General features: G+C 29.0%; 2 protein-coding genes across 2 annotated transcripts in view; both read right to left on the bottom strand.

The window, feature by feature from the left end:
• Positions 1–61: 61 nt before the first annotated feature.
• LOC122402799 (zinc finger matrin-type protein 5) lies at positions 62–8,520 on the bottom strand. Its single transcript, XM_043405898.1, has 4 exons — positions 1,670–8,520; positions 558–695; positions 211–487; positions 62–124 (listed from the first exon to the last, which is right to left on the bottom strand). Exons 1-3 carry the CDS (start codon positions 1,794–1,796, stop codon positions 249–251), a joined length of 504 nt encoding a protein of 167 aa, XP_043261833.1. The 5' UTR covers positions 1,797–8,520; the 3' UTR covers positions 62–124; positions 211–248.
• Positions 8,521–8,661: 141 nt separating this feature from the next.
• The window catches only part of LOC122402797 (neuromodulin), a 98,785-nt gene continuing 81,312 nt past the window's right edge, over positions 8,662–26,134 (bottom strand). Inside the window, exon 4 of the mRNA XM_043405896.1 lies at positions 8,662–8,852. Coding sequence (XP_043261831.1) covers positions 8,703–8,852 — 150 coding nt within the window. The 3' untranslated portion in view covers positions 8,662–8,702. The remainder of the gene's footprint in view (positions 8,853–26,134) is intronic.

Raw genomic sequence — 26,134 nt, 5'->3', positions numbered from 1 at the left:
GAACTCACCGACGAGAACCGAGCGTCACCGAGCGTCACCGAACTTCACCGAGGCTGATTCATAGCTTCGTAAGATAAGGTTAAGAATTTTAAGAATTTTATTCTTTCTGCAACACACATTAAAGCTGATATTATAATTCAAAGATATACTTAATACTGAATTATTCAAACTTTTATTTAAAAAAAAGTATATACACTTTAATTTATTTACATTTACTCTCAACCTGTATTACGATCTTAAAATCCTGGTTAACCCCATTCTTTAAATACTGTAGTATTTACTAAACTTTCCGGTGTGATAGGCCATAACGACGGTGGTAGCATCGCATAATCGTGCATTTCCAACGGTCTATACCACGCAGGATAGTTAACCTCCTCAGAGCCGCTTGAATTTGTATTAAATTCAAAATATTCTTTGATAATATCGTCAGGATTTGGCCAGCCATTTTCAGGCACGAACTGTGACCTCGACTGGTTTCTCGTTTCAACTGTAAATGAAACTCATGCAACTATACTGTATAACATCACTCTTGGCTTAAAAATAACTGTAATCGTTACCAAAATGTTGCAATTCCCATATCATCTGAGGCGTGTAATGGGAAAACCTGCATCCGAGACCGAACGCGCAATCACCGATGGTTAAATAACGTTTACATGGCGTTTTTGCGCATTCTTCCTTTAATATAACTTCTGGGTCTACAAATATTAATAAAATACAATGATCAACGAGTCTCTCGAGCCTCATAATTACGACTGTTTACTTATTAACCCATATTTTTCGGGTTAACCAAGAATAATCAGTTTTCTTTATTGGATTTCTTTCTAAAAATGTGGTTTCCGTTAATTACAACGTATAATTTGAAGGAAAAGAAATATTATCATTAGACTGCGGATCTTTATGCAAATTCATATCTTTATTAATGGAAATAATGAATTTGGAGCTTTCTAGAGGGTTGTCTCGAACCCTAAATACAATAATTCGTATCTTACTTTAAGTATACCTTATATTTTTCTATGTTAAGTGCATTCCGTAGCTTTTTGTAAATTAAAATTTCCTGTAAACGCGTAAACATCCGCAGTCTAATTATCATCCCTCGAACCATTAGATTAAATAAATATCGTTTATCGAAGCAGTCGGACTCGGTCGTGGACGTTAAGGGGTTAATACTAATCTCCAAACATAATAGAAGAAGGATCGCAGATATTTTATTTCTAAGCGAGCTAATCAAAGGTCATATTTCGTCTTCGACAATTATTCAATCGTTTCCGTTGTATGTACCGTCTAGATATTTAAGAACTTTCTTTTTTACCCCGAAACTTACTGCGCAACGTTTGGATCTCAGAATTGCGTAAACAGAATTAGTAATGTAAATTTCGCAGACACAAAAACAGATTTAATCGAACAATCATTAGAAAGTCTAAAACTATCCTTGCGACGTAATTAATTTATTCTTGTTACGTTCGCTAAGCGATAATGTCTGGACTATGTGAAATCCACAATCTGTAGTTCCTTAGATATTACATCGTTGTACTAAAGGGTTTAATTAGTTAATAAATGAATAATAATAATACTAAAAGAGTAATGATCATTTTAAGGTTATGTTCCGTAATTTATTCGATATCATAGCGATTTAAAATACGTTAGAGGTATAAAGCTATTAAACAATCACCTTTGTACATATTGTAATGATCAGCGCGGTTCTTTGCATGTTGCAAGCTCGAAAGATGCTTTTTCCTAGCTTCTGGATCATCCTTGAACGATCTGTCGCAATAAGCGCAATAATATCGTTTCCCCATGAGCGATTAAATTATTATAGAAGCCGGGAAACAGTATTGCGTGTCATAAATATTTTGATTTAAATTGATAAGTATAGATTCGAATAATTCACAACAACTTCAACTTTTCAAAGACGTGAACGAAGAAACGGTTTCGTCGCTACTGACGCGACATCTGGTGTACAAATTAAAGGTTTGTTCTTATTGAAGTTATTTATTCTTCTGTTAAATAAATAATTGATCTGACACTTTCGACCGTATATAGGGTGTCTCAGAAATACATGTAAATATTTACAGAGTCGAATCTACTCAGAAAAATAACAAAATGGAGGACTTAAAATGGACACTCTGAAACCTATTTTGTATCCTTGCAATTTCTGTTGAATACACAATAGGTTTTAAATCTTTCAATAAATATATTCGTTTTTTTTACATTTTTTTAAAAAACAAATGCAATAATTTATACTCAAATTTCTTGTTTCTTTTTCCATATTTCGTTAGTTCGTGAAATCTAAGACACTTCTGAGATATTCCAGAAAATTTTCGCCACATTTTGAGGTTATTTACAAATATTTTTAACACACCCTGTATATTCATCAAGTAGTTCATGGTTGTATTGAAAGAAAACGAAGAGAGGGTACAGAGCAATTAATTTAATCGAAGGTGTATCTCCCCAATGCTTTTTCGCAGTATAAATCGGAATTTGTTTCATTTTTTTTGTACACTTAATGGGTATTTATTTTAAACAAACAGATTACGGTACATGATACTGCTCATTCAAACGTTACAAGTTTGTTTACATCCTTAGAATATAATTCACCGCCTTGTGTATCGCTAGTCTATGCCTGTGTGTTCTCGGTTAATTTTCAAAATGACATCGTTTCGCAACTACAGAAGCTCCAATATGTTTAAACGTTTCTTTAATCATACATCCCCCCTTTTCGAGCAACAATTTCGCTATCATCGAGCGAAATTGCGTATCCCCCCTTTCATTCGTTTAATTCCAAGCCGCCGCGCACTTGGAAACATCATTCTCCCATTCTTATGGTATATCATTCGATTCGAATTTTACACCTTAGATAAAATCCTAATAATAATCGCTATTCAAATCTCACGCATTGTTCCACGCGAACACGGGCCGGGGGGGGGGACAATTAAAAATTCCTCGTTCGAAACGTAAAGGCGATCCTCACCAAGCGGCAGTAATGAATAGCAGCTGTTTTATTGTGTCGTTTACGGGAGATCATAAATATATTTGATAGTATTAATATTATTATACACGTATATAATATAAATACAATATTAATAGTATTAATATATATAGTGTCAATATGGTTTTTAATGTTTCGTACGGGAGCCTCTTAATTCGTGTAGCATACAAATATTATTATAACAGGAATATAATATTATAAATAGATTTCATATATTAGAGTCTTTTTCTATAGAATTTTTTAGCGTGCCGTTGACGAGACTCGACAGGTCGTGTGAATCGGCTTTCGATATTCGCGTAGTCAATATTTCATTTCAAATTTTTTTTTTCCATCGATCATTTTCGACGATAGCAACGAAATAACGTGAAAATTTAACTGGGAGTCAAAAAATGCACGAAAAATCGTGATTCAAATCCAAAAATCTTTCTTTTCTGATCTTTTTCGATAAAGTAGTCGAAATATGGCGGAAATTAACAACAATATGGGGGTTTTTCACGGTTTTAGGAACCATTTTCATGGGACTTCCGGTTCAATAGAAACTCGACCTCAAAGTACGTTAAATAATAGTTAATTTTTGTACAATATACGAACTTTCTTTTAGATCCTATTAAACTGTTTCCTTCCAAAAAGATAAAAAATTAGTTGCATCCACAAAGTATATTAAATAATAATTTTTGTATAATATATGAATTTTTTTTTTAGATTCTATTAAACTGTTTCCTTCCAAAAAGATAAAAAATTAGTTGCATCCACATTTTTCACGGTTTTGGGAACCATTTTCATGGGACTTCCGGTTCAATAGAAACTCGACCTCAAAGTACGTTAAATAATAGTTAATTTTTGTACAATATACGAACTTTCTTTTAGATTCTATTAAACTGTTTCCTTCCAAAGATAAAAAATTAGTTGCATCCACATTTTTCACGGTTTTAGGAACCATTTTCATGGGGACTTCCGGTTCAATAGAAACTCGACCTCAAAGTACGTTAAATAATAGTTAATTTCTGTACAATATACGAACTTTCTTTTGGATTCTATTAAACTGTTTCCTTCCAAAAAGATAAAAAATTAGTTGCATCCACAAAGTATATTAAATAATAATTTTTGTATAATATATGAATTTTTTTTTTAGATTCTATTAAACTGTTTCCTTCCAAAAAGATAAAAAATTAGTTGCATCCACATTTTTCACGGTTTTGGGAACCATTTTCATGGGGACTTCCGGTTCAATAGAAACTCGACCTCAAAGTACGTTAAATAATAGTTAATTTTTGTACAATATACGAACTTTCTTTTAGATCCTAATTAAACTGTTTCCTTCCCAAAAATAAAAAATTCGAATCCACAAAGTACATTAAATAATAATTAATTTTTGTACAATATATGAATTTTTTTTTAGATTTTATGAAATTGTTTCTGCTTGAAATTGATTTTAAAGTCCAACACATCTCTCACAATTAAGTATTCGGTTTTTTGTTTACCATTTTCGAGGATTTCGTTCGTTTTCGAGGTTAGAATTCTATTTAACGTTCGATAGAAACGAGATACATCGCATGGCAGAGATTGGTGACGCATAGCGAAACTATTTACACGGGGAAATAAACGACAAGCAATGTCAGGAGTTGGGGGGGTCATTACGGGGAATGATAAAACGATAACAGCTCTTGCTGCACATTTGATGCTATCGCGATAGACCCTGTCATACATTATGTAATAATTCCGAGGACAGAAATACATGCATATTAAAGCCGCTCGATAGTTTCGCGAAGATTCCTCGATTTCAACGCTCAGAAAAACACAGTTACAAGAGCAAAATAATAAATATAAAAATTGTCAATAATTACTTCTTAAACCAAGAATTTTAATATTCCATTTAATTGATAAATATTTCGCGAAATCTTTGTCAAAATTAATATTGTATTTTCAGAATTGATGAAATACAGAGTTGATCGTTAATTTGAAACTTCCGAAAATTTTAAAGGTTTTGAGGTTAGTTTCTTTAATGAAAATTAATTGTTAATTACTTCGTAAACCAAGAACTTAAATATTCCATTTAACGAATGAATATTTCGTGAAATTTTTGTTAAAATTGATACTGTATTTTCATAAATGATTGTTAAACTTCGAAAATTTTTTAAATAACGATTTTAAAGGCTTCTAGGTCTCCATCAGTTTCATAAATGAAAATTAACTATTTCTGTATAATAAAAACAGCAAATAATACCAAAATGTTACATTTTGTCGAAAAAATCTTTGTCCAAATGGAATTAATCGTCAACTAACTCACTTTTTTAATAACAAAAATTCGAAAACCACTGTGTGATTGTATAAAAACATAGTTAACAAGTAATTTATCATACAATTGTTTAAAAAAATGATATTTTATAAGGAACAATTAAGAATAACATAAAATGGAAGACACATCGTTAAAGAAATATGGATTTTGAATATTTTTCGAGGCTTCAAGTTTATAGATTGAGGTTAGGTTTTCATGACAGCGTATTCCATTAAACTTCAACGATAAAATCATCCCTGAATGGTCGATTCTCTAATTATTTCGATCAGTATTACATCCAATATCAATAATATTTAATAATAAAATTATTAAACTTAAGAAGATCGTTTTTTTCTTTGAATTGTTTATCGTACTGAATTACGCGAGCTTCAAATCAATCGAAAGTCGTGAAAGAAATGGAAATGCAGGTCAAAAGGTTAAAATGGCGGAAAGGGGGTGGCTCGAGTGCCCGTAGCGACGATAAAACGCGGTGTTGAGTTTCTAGGCTCGCTAAAAACAACGTGTGTATGTATGTACATATACTCCATCGACCAGCTCGATCGAATCAAACCCGATAGAAGGCAAAACAACGCGGAATTTACGAGAACAAAAAGATAAAAACGCGACGTTCGTTCTACTACGCGTGGACCACCCGGTATACATATACTTCTCCGATAAAAACATTTTTTGAAAATATCTCGAGATCCAATAATTTTTTCGCCATGGTACCCCAATAATTTTTTACGCGGAATGAACGGAAGAATCGATCCGTGTAAAAAAAAATATGCACTTCTATTTAAAGAAATTATGCGATTGTTAATTGCACATGCACCGTTGCATCTAAAAAAAATTTAAAGGCCTACGGATGTAGTGCTCATCGTACCATTTAGTTTTCTCCTTTTGGTATTTTTTCGTAAATGCAATAATAACGGAGCTATGACTCGAAACAATTGCCTGGATCACCCTGTATACATATACTTCTTCGATAAAAACATTTTTTGAAAATATCTCGAGATCCAATAATTTTTTCGCCATGGTACCCCAATAATTTTTTACGCGGAATGAACGGAAGAATCGATCCGTGTAAAAAAAAATATGCACTTCTATTTAAAGAAATTATGCGATTGTTAATTGCACATGCACCGTTGCATATAAAAAAAATTTAAAGGCCTACGAATATAGTGCTCATCGAACCATTTAGTTTTCTCCTTTTGGTATTTTTTCGTAAATGCAATAATAACGGAGTTATGACTCGAAACAATTGCCTGGATCACCCTGTAGATCGTGTACAGTCTGATTCATAATTTCTTTGTATCAATGTTGCACTCGTCGTGAAATCTAATACATTTTCTAATACGTTTGAAACTAGTTCGATGTTAATTTCGGTTTAAAAATTACCCGTTCGGGAATGGTTCGATACGAATGGCCGAGTCGCTGATTTGTCGAGTCCCGACACTGAAAATTATACAATTATAATTAATTAAACACGCTCTATTACCGGGCACGCGCAAGATACAACGCAAAACTCGTACAGAAATCCTCAATTGGCATCGGTCGATCGTCGATTTTCATTCCTGTGGCCCGACAATAACAAAGAACGTAATTTATTCGAGTCAATAAACCGTAAAACTGTTTCGATATCAATGTACACGCACGAGATTCACATTGGGGGGTTCCCCTACGACCAAGTCTCGCGTGTGGCGCCATCTGGGCCACTTTTCGGGGCACCGCGCATGCGTCGATTTCTCCTACGATCGAGTCGCAACAATAATCGCACAACACACGGTATGGAACAACCATAACTATACAATTATCGTCGAAACAGTTGCGTTCAGCGATGGAACTAATCCAATTATACATTCATTGATCCCGAAAGAGCTATTTCGAAGACTTAGGGGTTCTAATCAAGCCTGCTTATGTTCTCCATATTATCTACTAAATACTACTATTTTAATAGTAATTTCGTATGTTAAAACACAAATATATAAATATATGGCGTTCCACTTATGTCCCTCATCATGTTTTCTACATACACACGTTATAAAACGTTTCATTTTCTTCGATCTTTTCACAAAGAACTACATATGAATCAATTCGACTTCAATTTACTTTCAAAATTCAGATTGTACATCAAATATATTGCAAGGGAAACGAAAAAATAGTCCTCACAAGAATTTGCTAGCATCAGCCATCTTGTTTGCTTCCTCCAATACAATTTCTACAATTTTATTTATCCTGGAAGCTTCAGAATCAATTAACAGCGTAAATGGAGGACACTGTACGTGTTTATCTAGACAATACTTTGAATAAAGCTGTGTTATCTGAACAATTAGCTTGAATAATTGGTTATTCTTGGTATCGGTGTGTAACGAATGAAAGTTTCTTTCATTTTAACCAGCCATCAAGCTTGATATCATCGATACGTATCAAATCAAGTCAAATCGCTTCTAATCTTCCATTTTATGGACGCTAGAGAAATAATTTGCAAGGTGAATGTTTCGACAGTGTTTCTAAACAAGTCTATGCCCCATCGCTGGTAGTTTCAAAGGTAGTTGCACAAATTATTCCAATTTTATGGACGCTAGAGAAACAATTTGCAAGGTGAATGTTTCGATAGTGTTTCTAAACAAGTCTATGTCCCATCGCTGGTAGTTTCAAAGCTAGTTGCACAAATTATCATAGGAAAAATCGATACGTGCTCCCCCATTAGACGAGCCTGGTTAGGATTCACATGGTTTGCTCGACAAAATGCATTTTATTAAGAATATATCGAATGGCTCTCGCAGCCAATTATTTTCCCTCGTTATTTCTAGCTGCTTGGACTTGGAATATTCAAGCAAACCTTTTCGCGCAATTGCTCACTTCGTTCTCCAGACCAGAGACCAGAGACGAGCAAAATTACTTTTTAGAATCATTTCTAATAAAAAATTGGGAAGCTAAAACTCGATTAAGTTGAAATAAAAATTTTAGTGGAGTTAAAAAAATTTTGCAAATTTAAATTGCTATACATTGGCTCATCCACATACTAATTTTCGATAACGAATAAAAGATACTGCATTTAATTTAACACTGCACCTTTTTCGAAATTGTGAAAGCAAAAACGACGCGAGATTCGATCGATTATTCGCGAAAATTGTCATTCAAAAAGAAAGCCACGTTGGACCACGTACGATTCGAAGCAATCGTATTTAAAATGATCGAGAAAAATGGTCGCTGGATCGCGAGAATCGAATTAATCGTAGCGTAAAATAAAATTTGTTCGATCTTTAGCTATCGTTTCGATCGGTTCGATTGTATCTTAATTTTACCTTTACTTTAATGTTATTTTTGTGTTTTTTTTCTTTTATTTCGGGCGTGCTATCGGCGATTCGATTTCGAAGAATCAGCTACTCTCTCTCTCTCTCTCTCTCTTTCTCTCTCTCTTTGTCTCTCTTATGCTCCTTAATTTTTGGGGGGTTCTTCCTGGCCGGGAGTCCCCACTTCCTGGCGCACCTTGTGACCCCGGAAGCTCGCTTGGATTTTCGTCGCCGCTTTGTGCAGATCCGGATCCGTCAGATCGATACCCTCCAGCTCGTTCATGGCGTCCTTTGCCTGAAACAACAAATTGTAACGATGTTCAGATTTTTTTGCAGTTGCTATAGCGATGTCGATAGTGTTTACCACCCACAGTGGGGGGCCATTGCAAGCCAAACGCGACAAAAAGTGGTTTTCTATCGTTTTGTTAGCTTCAGCAGACACCGGATTGTAATTTCCTAGCAGTTGGCATTGAAATTTACGGTAAAAAGAGCGATCATAGAACTGAACAAGCCTAATCTACCGGAAAAGACAGGTAATTACCAAATACTGACATTGCAATGGCTCATGTAATTGTTGGAAATGAAGCATTTCCACTGAAATTACAATCCCATGATCAGGCTAAGCAACATTACCAACTATCAGCCTTTTAAGGAGCCATAAGAATATTTTACCCCTCCCATAAAAGTAAGTAAATGTTAATCTGGTTGTTCTAGCGTTAATCAAATCTCATGGACTATTATATTCGTTACTAATTATCAGAAGATCATAATTAGACTTCAGATCTTCACGCAAAATTCATATTTTTATTAATATGAACTAGACGATCGTCTTGACATGTACATATCCGCGATAATGCAATTCTCTCGCGAGAAAGCGCTCGAGAAGCTCCGCCACCTGGCGGTGACATCGCAGTACTGCTACTGGCAGTTCTGCGCGAACATAAAAATCATAATGAAATAATTTATCTAATAATATTTCTCTAATAAGGGCGTTTCCATGGGAAAAATTTTAATGCGAGATTCCGGAGGCCAAAATAAGGCGAAAATCAAGAATACCAATTTGTTGATCGAGGCTTCGTTAAAAAGTTATTAATGTTTACTTTTTGACGAAATTGAAAATTTTCAAATCGTTCTAAAAAAATTATTTCTGGTTGCAGGTGTCGATTTCAATCATTTTTGGTGAATACGCGTACCCTCGAAATCCTAACCAGTTTCGAGAAAAAAATTCGAGAAGATGTGAAATTTTTCGACGAAATTAAAAAATTTCAAATTCTTCTAAAAAAATTATTTTTAGTTACGCAAGTCAATTTCAATTATTTTTGGTCAGTAGACATACCCTGAAAATCCTAACCATTTTCGAGAAAAAAATTCCTTAACGAAAATATAAATTCTGGCCCAGAAATGGTACCCCGAAATTTCATGCGAATCTTTAAAAATTCATAACTTCTGAACGGATTGGCCGATTGTAATGTTCAAACCGGCAAACAAGGCGTATTTTAGTGGAGAATATGTAGAAATCGCAAAAATATTCGAAAACTTATTCCTTCGCTCCGAAAAATGAGAAAAAACCCCCTAAAAATGGTCCAATCTTCAAACGGCCATAACTCTTATAATAGTAGATAGATTTCATTGAAATTTATTCTGGAGGTAGAGCTCATAGACGTCTACAAAAAAGTATTAGACAACTTTTCTGTAGGACGTTATACAAAATGAAAAACGAATTTTTAAGAAAAATCGAAGGGGGTAGGTGCTTAACTAAAAACAAAATTTCAAATCTTTCTGAAAAAATTATATTCGGTTGCAGGGGTCAATTACAATCATTTTTGGTCATTAGACATACCCTGAAAATCGTAACCATTTTCGAGAAAAAAATTCCTCAACGAAAATATAAATTCTGGCGCAGAAGTGGTACCCCGAAATTTCATGCGAATCTTTAAAAATTCATAACTTCTGAACGGATTGGCCGATTTTAATGTTCAAACCGGCAAACAAGGCGTATTTTAGTGGAGAATATGTAGAAATCGCAAAAATATTCGAAAACTTATTCCTTCGCTCCGAAAAATGAGAAAAAACCCCCTAAAAATGGTCCAATCTTCAAACGGCCATAACTCTTATAATAGTAGATAGATTTCATTGAAATTTATTCTGGAGGTAGAGCTCATAGACGTCTACAAAAAAGTATTAGACAACTTTTCTGTAGGACGTTATACAAAATGAAAAACGAATTTTTAAGAAAAATCGAAGGGGGTAGGTGCTTAACTAAAAACAAAATTTCAAATCTTTCTGAAAAAATTATATTCGGTTGCAGGGGTCAATTACAATCATTTTTGGTCATTAGACATACCCTGAAAATCCTAACCATTTTCGAGAAAAAAATTCCTCAACGAAAATATAAATTCTGGCGCAGAAGTGGTACCCCGAAATTTCATGCGAATCTTTAAAAATTCATAACTTCTGAACGGATTGGCCGATTTTAATGTTCAAACCGGCAAACAAGGCGTATTTTAGTGGAGAATATGTAGAAATCGCAAAAATATTCGAAAACTTATTCCTTCGCTCCGAAAAATGAGAAAAAACCCCCTAAAAATGGTCCAATCTTCAAACGGCCATAACTCTTATAATAGTAGATAGATTTCATTGAAATTTATTCTGGAGGTAGAGCTCATAGACGTCTACAAAAAAGTATTAGACAACTTTTCTGTAGGACGTTATACAAAATGAAAAACGAATTTTTAAGAAAAATCGAAGGGGGTAGGTGCTTAACTAAAAACAAAATTTCAAATCTTTCTGAAAAAATTATATTCGGTTGCAGGGGTCAATTACAATCATTTTTGGTCATTAGACATACCCTCGAAATCCTAACCAGTTTCGAGAAAAAAATTCGAGAAGATGTGAAATTTTTCGACGAAATTCAAAAATTTCAAATTCTTCTAAAAAAATTATTTTTAGTTACGGGGGTCAATTTCAATTATTTTTGGTCAGTAGACATATCCCCGAAATCCTGCACATTTTCGAGAAAAAAAATTCAGTATGAGCAGAACTTTAAACATTAATAACTTTTAAACAAAGCCTCAATCAACAAATTAGTATCATTGACTTTCGTCCTATTTTGGCCTCTAGAATCTCCCATTAAAATATTTCCCAAGGTCGATCGAAAGAATTACTAAATAATCAAAAAAAAAAAAATTAGGTTTGAAATTCTTATTTTGATAACTTTGAATTGGTCGATGAAAATTAATCTGAATATTAGATTCCAATCAGGTATAGCAAAATTGCTATTAAATACCAGATTCGACAAAAAAAAAAATTCCAAAATAATAAAAAAAAAAAAATGAGGTACAAAATTCTTATTTTTATATTCTTTTTTTAATGAGTAGCTTTGAACTATATTTTAATACAAAATGAAAGAAGTTTTTTTTTAAGCGATGATACAATGGCTTTGCCAAAAGAAGAGGAGGGAGTTATCGACCAAGAAGTTAGTTTTAATGTTTAAAAACATTGATTTGGGAATCTTAAACTGTTTTTACCTAATCTGACGTAAAAATCGAACCATAAATAAAACTGTCTTCGTCACGGGGCAGTTTCTCGCGATTATGGGCGCAATTATTGCCCTACCGGGGCTATTTTTACGCTGGATTAATAACGAAGCGGTCCTGACGTCACGGACGCGAGGCAACAAGGGCTCGAAACGGGTGAAAAAAGGAGCCACCGCATGCAAAAGAGGTTTCTAAACATGTAAATTGCAATTACGCGCGAACGTATTTGCATTCGACCCCCCCCCCCGGGGAGCCACCTTCTCCTTCGACCTGACATTAACCGCCCCCTCCATCCCGCTTTCGTGCGAGGAGAGGTTTCCGTGACCCCGTGTGCCTGCACAAAGGTACGCGAACCTTCGTGTTCGGGTATTATTCGTCATCCACCGGATCGTGAGTCACTTTGATAGCTCGATGTTGGATGGTTTAAAGACTCCAAGCGATATAAAGGGGGCCAACCGGAAATCTCAAGAGAATTGTCACCGATAACAACCTTAAGGGGGGACCACCTCTTCTAAAATGAAACTTTTTCACCATTTTATTGCTCGAATTGGTAGAAAATTTCCTCAGGAATACTATGAAAATGTTAGAAAGTGATCTCAGAGATTCTCAAAATAAAGCGAACCTGTTGGAATGCGCGAGTAAATCTCTATAACCACCTACCGGTATGTGTGTGCGAACGCAGCGCCAGGAAGGCGCGTGAGAGATAAGGGAAGTACGCGTTGGATGGAAGAGAGCACTAAGGAGTAAGAAACGATTAATAGTAATAAGTTTGTTGTATTTTATTCAATTCCCGCATAAATCTAACAGAACCTTGCCTTGGGGGGGGGGGCAAGAATTTGACCATCCACCTCAATTTATATCAATTCATACCCCAATTTATGAAGATCTATCACGGGGATGATTCATCAGAGAGATGTTTAGAGAGCTTCAATGCTATCGTTTGTTTATCCCCCCTTAATCACGAATAATGTACTGGTTCAGATGTTTTTTTTATTTAATCAGAGGATTTGAAACGGTAATTCCCCGCGTTAAGCGCGAAATCGCCCTTATCGACGTTATGGCGACGTTTGAGAAACATTCATGTTCCTGAAGATCGCTAATGGTGTTGGTTGGTTATTTAAACGCAATTAAGGGAATATTTATTAAAAGCTCGATATAATATACGCCATAAATACAGAACAGCTCGTCGTAGATAAGACATGTAACACAAAAGGTTGAATAAACAGTTGTTACCAACAGTAACAAGAACAGAGAGCGCCGAAAGACACGTTCTTAACACTTTACCGACCGATAGCCTGTTAATCGACTGTTTTACCGGCCAACGCTTACCGACCGATAGCGTATTAATCGACTGTTTTACCGACCAACGCTTACCGACCGATTAGCCGATTAATCAACCGCTACCGGGTCGGTAAAGTGTTAAAATGTCGGTGCATCGTCGTGTGAACACACCCAAATTGCTAACAGGTGTTAATTACAAGCACTTCTATTCGAAGACGCGATGGAAGTTACGCAAAAATATCGGATCTTGATGCAAATTCATATTTTTATTAATAGAATAAATGAAATTGGGAGCTTCGTAGAGGGTTGTCTCAACCCCTAGATATAATAATTCGTATCTTGCTTTAATTATTTCGAATATTTTTGCATATTAACACTGGAATTGCCCAAGGAAGTAATTTTGACTGCTTTTTAATTTCAATTAGAAAAACAATTATGTATATGACAGAATTTCTTAGAATTTTGTGACTTTTTGTACAACATATAAATGCGTTTATTAATAATAATTGTAGTTACCCCCTCCTTCATTTCCGGTATATATATGTGTTATACCTATATTGCCATAGGTATATACCAAGTTTCAGTCTCTCTAGTGTTAAGTGCATTCTGTAGTTTTTTTTTAGGATTAAAATTCCCCATAAATGCATGAACATCCGCAGTCTAGTGATTTCGCATAAAATAACTGGAATTTCTGCGTGTGGGGGTCGTGAAAGTGAAGAAAAAAATTCATCCATTTAACATAATCGCGACGACGTAACTAGATTTATGGTAACTGGATATATGTATAGTTTATTTACTTTCTGGGTCACTTAGATCTATTTTTCAATTATTCAATAGAAACATTGATTCCTGCATTCTAATACCATTAATAATTAATTGATAATTGTAATTTTCAACATTCTTTTCCAAATAAAATGTTCTTACTTTTGTAAATAACTGTTAATAATTAATAATCACTATTTTCAACATTCTTTTCTAAATGAAATGTTCTTACTTTTGTAAATAACTGTTAATAATTAATAATTGTTATTTTCAACATTCTTTTCTAAATAAAATGTTCACTTTTGTAAATAACTGTTAATAATTGTTATTTTCAACATTCTTTTCTAAATAAAATGTTCTTACTTTTGTAAATAACTGTTAATAATTAATAATCACTATTTTCAACATTCTTTTCTAAATAAAATGTTCTTATTTTTGTAAATAACTGTTAATAATTAATTAATAATTAATAATCACTATTTTCAACATTCTTTTCTAAATGAAATGTTCACTTTTGTAAATAACTGTTAATAATTGTTATTTTCAACATTCTTTTCTAAATAAAATGTTCTTACTTTTGTAAATAACTGTTAATAATTAATTAATAATTAAGAATCACTATTTTCAACATTCTTTTCTAAATAAAATGTTCTTACTTTTGTAAATAACCGTTAATAATTAATAATTGTTATTTTCAACATTCTTTTCTAAATAAAATGTTCTTACTTTTGTAAATAACTGTTAATATTTAATTAATAATTAAGAATAACTATTTTCAACATTCTTTTCTAAATGAAATGTTCTTACTTTTGTAAATAACTGTTAATAATTAATTAATAATTAATAATTGTTATTTTCAACATTCTTTTCTAAATAAAATGTTCTTACTTTTGTAAATAACTGTTAATAATTAATAATCACTATTTTCAACATTCTTTTCTAAATAAAATGTTTTTACTTTAGTAAATAACTGTTAATAATTAATAATCACTATTTTCAACATTCTTTTCTAAATAAAATGTTCTTACTTTTGTAAATAACTGTTAATAATTGATTAATCATTAATAATTGTTATTTTCAACATTCTTTTCTAAATGAAATGTTCTTACTTTTGTAAATAACTGTTAATAATTAAATAATCATTAATAATCACTATTTTCAACATTCCTTTCTAAATGAAATGTTTACTTTTGTAAATAACTGTTAATAATTGTTATTTTCAACATTCTTTTCTAAATGAAACGTTCACTTTTGTTAATAATTGTTATTTTCAACATTCTTTTCTAAATAAAATGTTCTTACTTTTGTAAATAACTGTTAATAATAAATAATCACTATTATCAACATTCTTTTCTAAATAAAATGTTCTTACTTTTGTAAATAACTGTTAATAATTAATTAATCATTATTAATTGTTATTTTCAACATTCTTTTCTAAATAAAATGTTCACTTTTGTAAATAACTGTTAATAATTGTTATTTTCAACATTCTTTTCTAAATAAAATGTTCTTACTTTTGTAAATAACCGTTAATAATTAATAATTGTTATTTTCAACATTCTTTTTTAAATAAAATGTTCTTACTTTTGTAAATAACTGTTAATAATTAATTAATAATTAATAATCACTATTTTCAACATTCTTTTCTAAATAAAATGTTCAATTTTGTAAATAACTGTTAATAATTGTTATTTTCAACATTCTTTTCTAAATGAAATGTTCTTACTTTTGTAAATAACTGTTAATAATTAAATAATCATTAATAATCACTATTTTCAACATTCCTTTCTAAATGAAATGTTTACTTTTGTAAATAACTGTTAATAATTGTTATTTTCAACATTCTTTTCTAAATGAAACGTTCACTTTTGTTAATAATTGTTATTTTCAACATTCTTTTCTAAATAAAATGTTCTTACTTTTGTAAATAACTGTTAATAATAAATAATCACTATTTTCAACATTCTTTTCTAAATAAAATGTTCTTACTTTTGTAAATAACTGTTAATAATTAATTAATCATTATTAATTGTTATTTTCAACATTCTTTTCTAAATAAAATGTTCACTTTTGTAAATAACTGTTAATAATTGTTATTTTTAACATTCTTTTCTAAATAAAATGTTCTTACTTTTGTAAATAACCGTTAATAATTAATAATTGTTATTTTCAACATTCTTTTTTAAATAAAATGTTCTTACTTTTGTAAATAACTGTTAATAATTAATTAATAATTAATAATCACTATTTTCAACATTCTTTTCTAAATAAAATGTTCAATTTTGTAAATAACTGTTAATAATTGTTATTTTCAACATTCTTTTCTAAATGAAATGTTCTTACTTTTGTAAATAACTGTTAATAATTAAATAATCATTAATAATCACTATTTTCAACATTCCTTTCTAAATGAAATGTTTACTTTTGTAAATAACTGTTAATAATTGTTATTTTCAACATTCTTTTCTAAATGAAACGTTCACTTTTGTTAATAATCACTATTTTCAACATTCTTTTCTAAATAAAATGTTCTTACTTTTGTAAATAACTGTTAATAATTAATAATCACTATTTTCAACATTCTTTTCTAAATAAAATGTTCTTACTTTTGTAAATAACTGTTAATAATTAATTAATCATTATTAATTGTTATTTTCAACATTCTTTTCTAAATAAAATGTTCACTTTTGTAAATAACTGTTAATAATTGTTATTTTCAACATTCTTTTCTAAATAAAATGTTCTTACTTTTGTAAATAACCGTTAATAATTAATAATTGTTATTTTCAACATTCTTTTTTAAATAAAATGTTCTTACTTTTGTAAATAACTGTTAATAATTAATTAATAATTAATAATCACTATTTTCAACATTCTTTTCTAAATAAAATGTTCAATTTTGTAAATAACTGTTAATAATTGTTATTTTCAACATTCTTTTCTAAATGAAATGTTCTTACTTTTGTAAATAACTGTTAATAATTAAATAATCATTAATAATCACTATTTTCAACATTCCTTTCTAAATGAAATGTTTACTTTTGTAAATAACTGTTAATAATTGTTATTTTCAACATTCTTTTCTAAATGAAACGTTCACTTTTGTTAATAATCACTATTTTCAACATTCTTTTCTAAATAAAATGTTCTTACTTTTGTAAATAACTGTTAATAATTAATAATCACTATTTTCAACATTCTTTTCTAAATAAAATGTTCTTACTTTTGTAAATAACTGTTAATAATTAATTAATCATTATTAATTGTTATTTTCAACATTCTTTTCTAAATAAAATGTTCACTTTTGTAAATAACTGTTAATAATTGTTATTTTCAACATTCTTTTCTAAATGAAATGTTCTTACTTTTGTAAATAACCGTTAATAATTAATAATTGTTATTTTCAACATTCTTTTTTAAATAAAATGTTCTTACTTTTGTAAATAACTGTTAATAATTAATTAATCATTAATAATCACTATTTTCAACATTCTTTTCTAAATAAAATGTTCAATTTTGTAAATAACTGTTAATAATTGTTATTTTCAACATTCTTTTCTAAATGAAATGTTCTTACTTTTGTAAATAACTGTTAATAATTAAATAATCATTAATAATCACTATTTTCAACATTCCTTTCTAAATGAAATGTTTACTTTTGTAAATAACTGTTAATAATTGTTATTTTCAACATTCTTTTCTAAATGAAACGTTCACTTTTGTTAATAATTGTTATTTTCAACATTCTTTTCTAAATAAAATGTTCTTACTTTTGTAAATAACTGTTAATAATTAATAATCACTATTTTCAACATTCTTTTCTAAATAAAATGTTCTTACTTTTGTAAATAACTGTTAATAATTAATTAATCATTATTAATTGTTATTTTCAACATTCTTTTCTAAATAAAATGTTCACTTTTGTAAATAACTGTTAATAATTGTTATTTTCAACATTCTTTTCTAAATGAAATGTTCTTACTTTTGTAAATAACCGTTAATAATTAATAATTGTTATTTTCAACATTCTTTTTTAAATAAAATGTTCTTACTTTTGTAAATAACTGTTAATAATTAATTAATCATTAATAATCACTATTTTCAACATTCTTTTCTAAATAAAATGTTCAATTTTGTAAATAACTGTTAATAATTGTTATTTTCAACATTCTTTTCTAAATGAAATGTTCTTACTTTTGTAAATAACTGTTAATAATTAAATAATCATTAATAATCACTATTTTCAACATTCCTTTCTAAATGAAATGTTTACTTTTGTAAATAACTGTTAATAATTGTTATTTTCAACATTCTTTTCTAAATGAAACGTTCACTTTTGTTAATAATTGTTATTTTCAACATTCTTTTCTAAATAAAATGTTCTTACTTTTGTAAATAACTGTTAATAATAAATAATCACTATTTTCAACATTCTTTTCTAAATAAAATGTTCTTACTTTTGTAAATAACTGTTAATAATTAATTAATCATTATTAATTGTTATTTTCAACATTCTTTTCTAAATAAAATGTTCACTTTTGTAAATAACTGTTAATAATTGTTATTTTCAACATTCTTTTCTAAATGAAATGTTCTTACTTTTGTAAATAACCGTTAATAATTAATAATTGTTATTTTCAACATTCTTTTTTAAATAAAATGTTCTTACTTTTGTAAATAACTGTTAATTATTAATTAATCATTAATAATCACTATTTTCAACATTCTTTTCTAAATAAAATGTTCAATTTTGTAAATAACTGTTAATAATTGTTATTTTCAACATTCTTTTCTAAATGAAATGTTCTTACTTTTGTAAATAACTGTTAATAATTAAATAATCATTAATAATCACTATTTTCAACATTCCTTTCTAAATGAAATGTTTACTTTTGTAAATAACTGTTAATAATTGTTATTTTCAACATTCTTTTCTAAATGAAACGTTCACTTTTGTTAATAATTGTTATTTTCAACATTCTTTTCTAAATAAAATGTTCTTACTTTTGTAAATAACTGTTAATAATAAATAATCACTATTTTCAACATTCTTTTCTAAATAAAATGTTCTTACTTTTGTAAATAACTGTTAATAATTAATTAATCATTATTAATTGTTATTTTCAACATTCTTTTCTAAATAAAATGTTCACTTTTGTAAATAACTGTTAATAATTGTTATTTTCAACATTCTTTTCTAAATGAAATGTTCTTACTTTTGTAAATAACCGTTAATAATTAATAATTGTTATTTTCAACATTCTTTTTTAAATAAAATGTTCTTACTTTTGTAAATAACTGTTAATAATTAATTAATAATTAATAATCACTATTTTCAACATTCTTTTCTAAATAAAATGTTCAATTTTGTAAATAACTGTTAATAATTGTTATTTTCAACATTCTTTTCTAAATGAAATGTTCTTACTTTTGTAAATAACTGTTAATAATTAAATAATCATTAATAATCGTTATTTTCAACATTCTTTTCTAAATGAAATGTTCACTTTTGTAAATAACTGTTAATAATTGTTATTTTCAACATTCTTTTCTAAATGAAACGTTCACTTTTGTTAATAATTGTTATTTTCAACATTCTTTTCTAAATAAAATGTTCTTACTTTTGTAAATAACTGTTAATAATTAATAATCACTATTTTCAACATTCTTTTCTAAATAAAATGTTCTTACTTTTGTAAATAACTGTTAATAATTAATTAATCATTATTAATTGTTATTTTCAACATTCTTTTCTAAATAAAATGTTCACTTTTGTAAATAACTGTTAATAATTGTTATTTTCAACATTCTTTTCTAAATGAAATGTTCTTACTTTTGTAAATAACTGTTAATAATTGTTATTTTCAACATTCTTTTCTAAATGAAACGTTCACTTTTGTTAATAATTGTTATTTTCAACATTCTTTTCTAAATAAAATGTTCTTACTTTTGTAAATAACTGTTAATAATTAATAATCACTATTTTCAACATTCTTTTCTAAATAAAATGTTCTTACTTTTGTAAATAACTGTTAATAATTAATTAATCATTATTAATTGTTATTTTCAACATTCTTTTCTAAATAAAATGTTCACTTTTGTAAATAACTGTTAATAATTGTTATTTTCAACATTCTTTTCTAAATGAAATGTTCTTACTTTTGTAAATAACCGTTAATAATTAATAATTGTTATTTTCAACATTCTTTTTTAAATAAAATGTTCTTACTTTTGTAAATAACTGTTAATAATTAATTAATCATTAATAATCACTATTTTCAACATTCTTTTCTAAATAAAATGTTCAATTTTGTAAATAACTGTTAATAATTGTTATTTTCAACATTCTTTTCTAAATGAAATGTTCTTACTTTTGTAAATAACTGTTAATAATTAAATAATCATTAATAATCACTATTTTCAACATTCCTTTCTAAATGAAATGTTTACTTTTGTAAATAACTGTTAATAATTGTTATTTTCAACATTCTTTTCTAAATGAAACGTTCACTTTTGTTAATAATTGTTATTTTCAACATTCTTTTCTAAATAAAATGTTCTTACTTTTGTAAATAACTGTTAATAATAAATAATCACTATTTTCAACATTCTTTTCTAAATAAAATGTTCTTACTTTTGTAAATAACTGTTAATAATTAATTAATCATTATTAATTGTTATTTTCAACATTCTTTTCTAAATAAAATGTTCACTTTTGTAAATAACTGTTAATAATTGTTATTTTCAACATTCTTTTCTAAATGAAATGTTCTTACTTTTGTAAATAACCGTTAATAATTAATAATTGTTATTTTCAACATTCTTTTTTAAATAAAATGTTCTTACTTTTGTAAATAACTGTTAATTATTAATTAATCATTAATAATCACTATTTTCAACATTCTTTTCTAAATAAAATGTTCAATTTTGTAAATAACTGTTAATAATTGTTATTTTCAACATTCTTTTCTAAATGAAATGTTCTTACTTTTGTAAATAACTGTTAATAATTAAATAATCATTAATAATCACTATTTTCAACATTCCTTTCTAAATGAAATGTTTACTTTTGTAAATAACTGTTAATAATTGTTATTTTCAACATTCTTTTCTAAATGAAACGTTCACTTTTGTTAATAATTGTTATTTTCAACATTCTTTTCTAAATAAAATGTTCTTACTTTTGTAAATAACTGTTAATAATAAATAATCACTATTTTCAACATTCTTTTCTAAATAAAATGTTCTTACTTTTGTAAATAACTGTTAATAATTAATTAATCATTATTAATTGTTATTTTCAACATTCTTTTCTAAATAAAATGTTCACTTTTGTAAATAACTGTTAATAATTGTTATTTTCAACATTCTTTTCTAAATGAAATGTTCTTACTTTTGTAAATAACCGTTAATAATTAATAATTGTTATTTTCAACATTCTTTTTTAAATAAAATGTTCTTACTTTTGTAAATAACTGTTAATAATTAATTAATAATTAATAATCACTATTTTCAACATTCTTTTCTAAATAAAATGTTCAATTTTGTAAATAACTGTTAATAATTGTTATTTTCAACATTCTTTTCTAAATGAAATGTTCTTACTTTTGTAAATAACTGTTAATAATTAAATAATCATTAATAATCGTTATTTTCAACATTCTTTTCTAAATGAAATGTTCACTTTTGTAAATAACTGTTAATAATTGTTATTTTCAACATTCTTTTCTAAATGAAACGTTCACTTTTGTTAATAATTGTTATTTTCAACATTCTTTTCTAAATAAAATGTTCTTACTTTTGTAAATAACTGTTAATAATTAATAATCACTATTTTCAACATTCTTTTCTAAATAAAATGTTCTTACTTTTGTAAATAACTGTTAATAATTAATTAATCATTATTAATTGTTATTTTCAACATTCTTTTCTAAATAAAATGTTCACTTTTGTAAATAACTGTTAATAATTGTTATTTTCAACATTCTTTTCTAAATGAAATGTTCTTACTTTTGTAAATAACTGTTAATAATTAATAATCACTATTTTCAACATTCTTTTCTAAATAAAATGTTCTTACTTTTGTAAATAACTGTTAATAATTAATTAATCATTAATAATTGTTATTTTCAACATTCTTTTCTAAATAAAATGTTCTTACTTTTGTAAATAACTGTTAATATTTAATTAATAATTAAGAATCAATATTTTCAACATTCTTTTCTAAATAAAATGTTCTTACTTTAGTAAATAACTGTTAATATTTAATTAATAATTAAGAATCACTATTTTCAACATTCTTTTTTAAATGAAATGTTCTTATTTTTGTAAATAGCACTTGCAGATTTTTGCTCTGAATTATTTCACCCCGAAAATGGGGATAGTATTGTATCAGCTTCGATAAATGGAGATTTCAATGGCAGAATGATTCGTTTCAAATGTTTACTTCTTGTCGATTTAAGTATGGATTTATGATACGGCGTTAAGAGTAATCGATTATTATTTTTTCCTTACGGGGCGGTAATTCGAGGACGTGAATTAGGTTAAGCAGTGTTTAGCCGACGGGTATCGGGGAAACTCAGTTAACGCGGGGGTGTAACGGCGAAGCTGCAAAGCTGCAAAATGCTTCGCGAAGGGAATCGGGTTTCAATTTGCAAATGAAATCAGTGGCCGTTGTAATTTGAGGGGGGAAAAATTTGTACGAAAAAACGAGCACTGTTTAACTGAGATTTCCTCGCGATTCTTATAATAATTATATTTTATCTATCTCTATAATCTATATCAATAATTGACTACAGAAATATTCAAATATAAATGCAAGAAATGATTAAAAACGTTAATTTCAGAATTAACGAATGGAAAAATTACATAAAAAAAAGTGGAGACGTTTCATTGTGCAATTATGTATTTATATCTGATAATTTATCTTTAAATGTTATCCTAATATGAACCGTATATAAAATCAAAGAAACTCATTTCGAAAAAATTCGAGTAGGAAATTAAAATTTTTCAAATCGTTCCAAAAAAATTATATTTAGTTACAGGGGTAAATTACAATCATTTTTGGTGAATAGACATATCACCGAAATCCTACTCACTTTCGAGAAAAAAATTCGAGAAGGTAGACAAATTTTTTCGGTGAAATTAAAATTCTAGAAATCGTTTTAAAAAAATTATTCTCAATTGCAGGAGTCAATTGCAATCATTTTTGGTCATTACATGTACCTCGGAAATCCTACGCATTTTCGAGAAAAAAATTCGAGTAGGTACTGAAATTTTTAGACGAAATTAAAAAATTCTAAATCATACTAAAAAAATTATATTTAGTTACAGGGATCGATTGCAAGTATTTTTGGTGAACAGACATACCCCCGAAATCCTATGCATTTTCGAGAAAAAAATTACCGAAAATCTAATGTCTGACCATACATTGACCTGCTTCCCTGAAAATTCATGCGAATCTTTAAAGTGTCATAACTCCTGAACGGATTGGAGGATTTCAATGTTTAAAAAGGCAAACAACGCGTATTTAGATGAAGAATATATAGAAATTGCAAAAATATTCGAAAAGTTGATCCTTCACCCCGCAAAATGAAAAAAACTCCATAAAAATAGTCCAATTTTCAAACGACCATAACTCCTACAATAGTGAACATATTTCAATGAAACTTTTTTCTAAAGTAGTGCTCATGGGCACCTACAAAAAAGTATTAGACAACTTTTCTGTAGAGCGTCAAGCAAAATTACTAAAAATGAAAAACGAATTTTCAAGAAAGATCGACAGGGGGTAGGTGCCTACGAAAAAAAAAATTTCAAATCGTTCTGGAAAAATTATTTCCGGCTGTGGGGGTCAATTACAATCATTTTTGGTCATCACACGTATCCCCAAATTCCTGTCCAGTTTCGAGAAAAAAATTCGAGAAGTTACTGAAATTTGTCGACAAAATTAAAAATTTTCAAATCGTTCTAAAAAAATTATTCATGGCTGTAGGGGTCTATTACAAGCATTTTTGGTCAACAGACATACCATCGAAATCCTCCCCAGTTTCGAGAAAAAAATTCGAGTAAGTACTGAAATTTTTAGATGAAATTCAAAATTTCAAAAGGATACTAAAAAAATTATTCTTGTCTGTAGGGGTCTATTACAAGCATTTTTGGTCAACAGACATACCCCTAAAATCCTATCCATTTTCGAGAAAAAAATTCGAGAAGGTATGAAATTTTTAGACGAAATTCAAAATTTTCAAATGACACTAAAAAAATTATAGTCAGTTGCAGGGGTCAATTACAATCATTTTTGGTGAATAGACATACCCCTAAAATCCTATCCATTTTCGAGAAAAAAATTCGAGTAGATACTGAAATTTTTCGACAAAATTAAAAAATTTCAAATCGTTCTAAAAAAATTATTCTTGTCTGTAGGGGTCAATTATAAGCATTTTTGGTCAACAGACATACCCCTAAAATCCTATCCATTTTCGAGAAAAAAATTCGAGAATGTATGAAATTTTTAGACGAAATTCAAAATTTTCAAATGACACTAAAAAAATTATAGTCAGTTGCAGGGGTCAATTACAATCATTTTTGGTGAATAGACATACCCCCGAAATCCTACGCATTTTCGAGAAAAAAATTCATTACTGAAAATATACCGTGTGACCTGAGAAGTTTCTATAACTTTTGAACGAAGCCTCAATCAACAAATCACTATCCTTGATTTTCGTCTTATTTTGGCCTCTAGAATCCTCCCATGGGACATTCCATGCGAATTTAGTGATTTATTCAAAAGTTAGAAATAAACAGAAAAATCAACTTTTACTACCCTCACAGTAAATACAGAGGGTCGAAACTTGAAACTTGAAACTTGGAATTTTGTTATCTCCTGGAAACCAACTAAATTAAGGTCATTTTCCATCCACTTGTTCCACTTTCGAACTCTCGTAAGTTCGATAAAAAAAGAAAATTTGAAAAATAGATTCGATAGTATCGCCTTTGGTCTGATTTTCAGACTTCCCGATCGATGATCAGACCGGACACGCAAGCGTTCCCGATAGATAACACGCGAAGCGCGATTGCATGCGCGACGCTTCGAGTTCCGTCGTGGCAAAGTTGACGCGACATAACGGGGAATTTCTCTATTCCGTGAATCAGTTTGAAAATTATGCTCTTCTGGGGGCACTGGTGCCATCGCTGGATAATTATTCTTCCGCGGTGCATTCGGTTCATTTGTGTGTTCTCAAGTCCCAGTAACGCATACGAACCGTAGAAATGGCTGTCGCGGCATTTACATTCGTTTGTACTCCTAGAAACTTGCTTTATAGCCACTCAGAGGTGGATACGTTCATTCATTTTAACAAGAATACACTTTAAAAGAGTATTATTACACAAAACAACTCAAACATCTTCGTTATTTTCATCAATATGGACGAACGCTCTTCACTTCACTAAAAACTCTTCATAACGCGTTCGTAACAATTAGACTGCGGATCTTCATGCAAATTCACATTTTTATTAATAATGGCCCACAATTCATAGCGATCGCGTTCGCGTATGCCCTTTAAACGTAAAGTGTCCGTTTGGTCGTCAGGATCCTCCAGGAAAGGTTCGCCAAACTGACAGGTATTGTTATGGCGAACGAGCCAGAAATAGACCTAAGAGAACACTGTTATCGGTGTATTGGAAAAGCCTCTTACGAATCTCCGGTACACACGCGTTTGCTCTCAGATTTGTTAATTTCCGGGCAAACTTCTGCCATTCGAGGCTTTTTTAAACAGAAGTGGACGAAACTTTCGATCTTTATTGGCGTACTCGAATATTTTGGACACGTTGACCCCATTTTTAATCGTTAATTTACAAGTTACTATCATTTTATGAACAGTAGATGTATTGATTCGACGAATTTCGGATTTCATTAGCAATTTATATTAAATTTGATCGATATAATGGTATAAATATAAGAAATATATAAGTATAAGAGGTGTAAGAGAGAAAAAAAGCC

This window comes from Colletes gigas, unplaced genomic scaffold (assembly GCF_013123115.1).
Source record: "Colletes gigas isolate AHSC1104 unplaced genomic scaffold, ASM1312311v1 Colletes_gigas_Sc00040, whole genome shotgun sequence".
Lineage (NCBI taxonomy): Eukaryota > Metazoa > Arthropoda > Insecta > Hymenoptera > Colletidae > Colletes > Colletes gigas.
Note: the sequence above shows the minus strand (reverse complement) of the source record. Positions and strands in the feature narration are given on the sequence as shown.

Excerpts from the sequence above, each read along its gene's own strand:
- LOC122402799 (XM_043405898.1), bottom strand. The coding sequence starts at position 1,796 with ATGGGGAAACGATATTATTGCGCTTATTGCGACAGATCGTTCAAGGAT. Across the intron at positions 696-1,669 it reads TCATTACAATATGTACAAAG|ACCCAGAAGTTATATTAAAG; the intron begins GTGATTGTTTAA and ends TAATATTTGTAG. Across the intron at positions 488-557 it reads ATGGGAATTGCAACATTTTG|TTGAAACGAGAAACCAGTCG; the intron begins GTAACGATTACA and ends TTTCATTTACAG.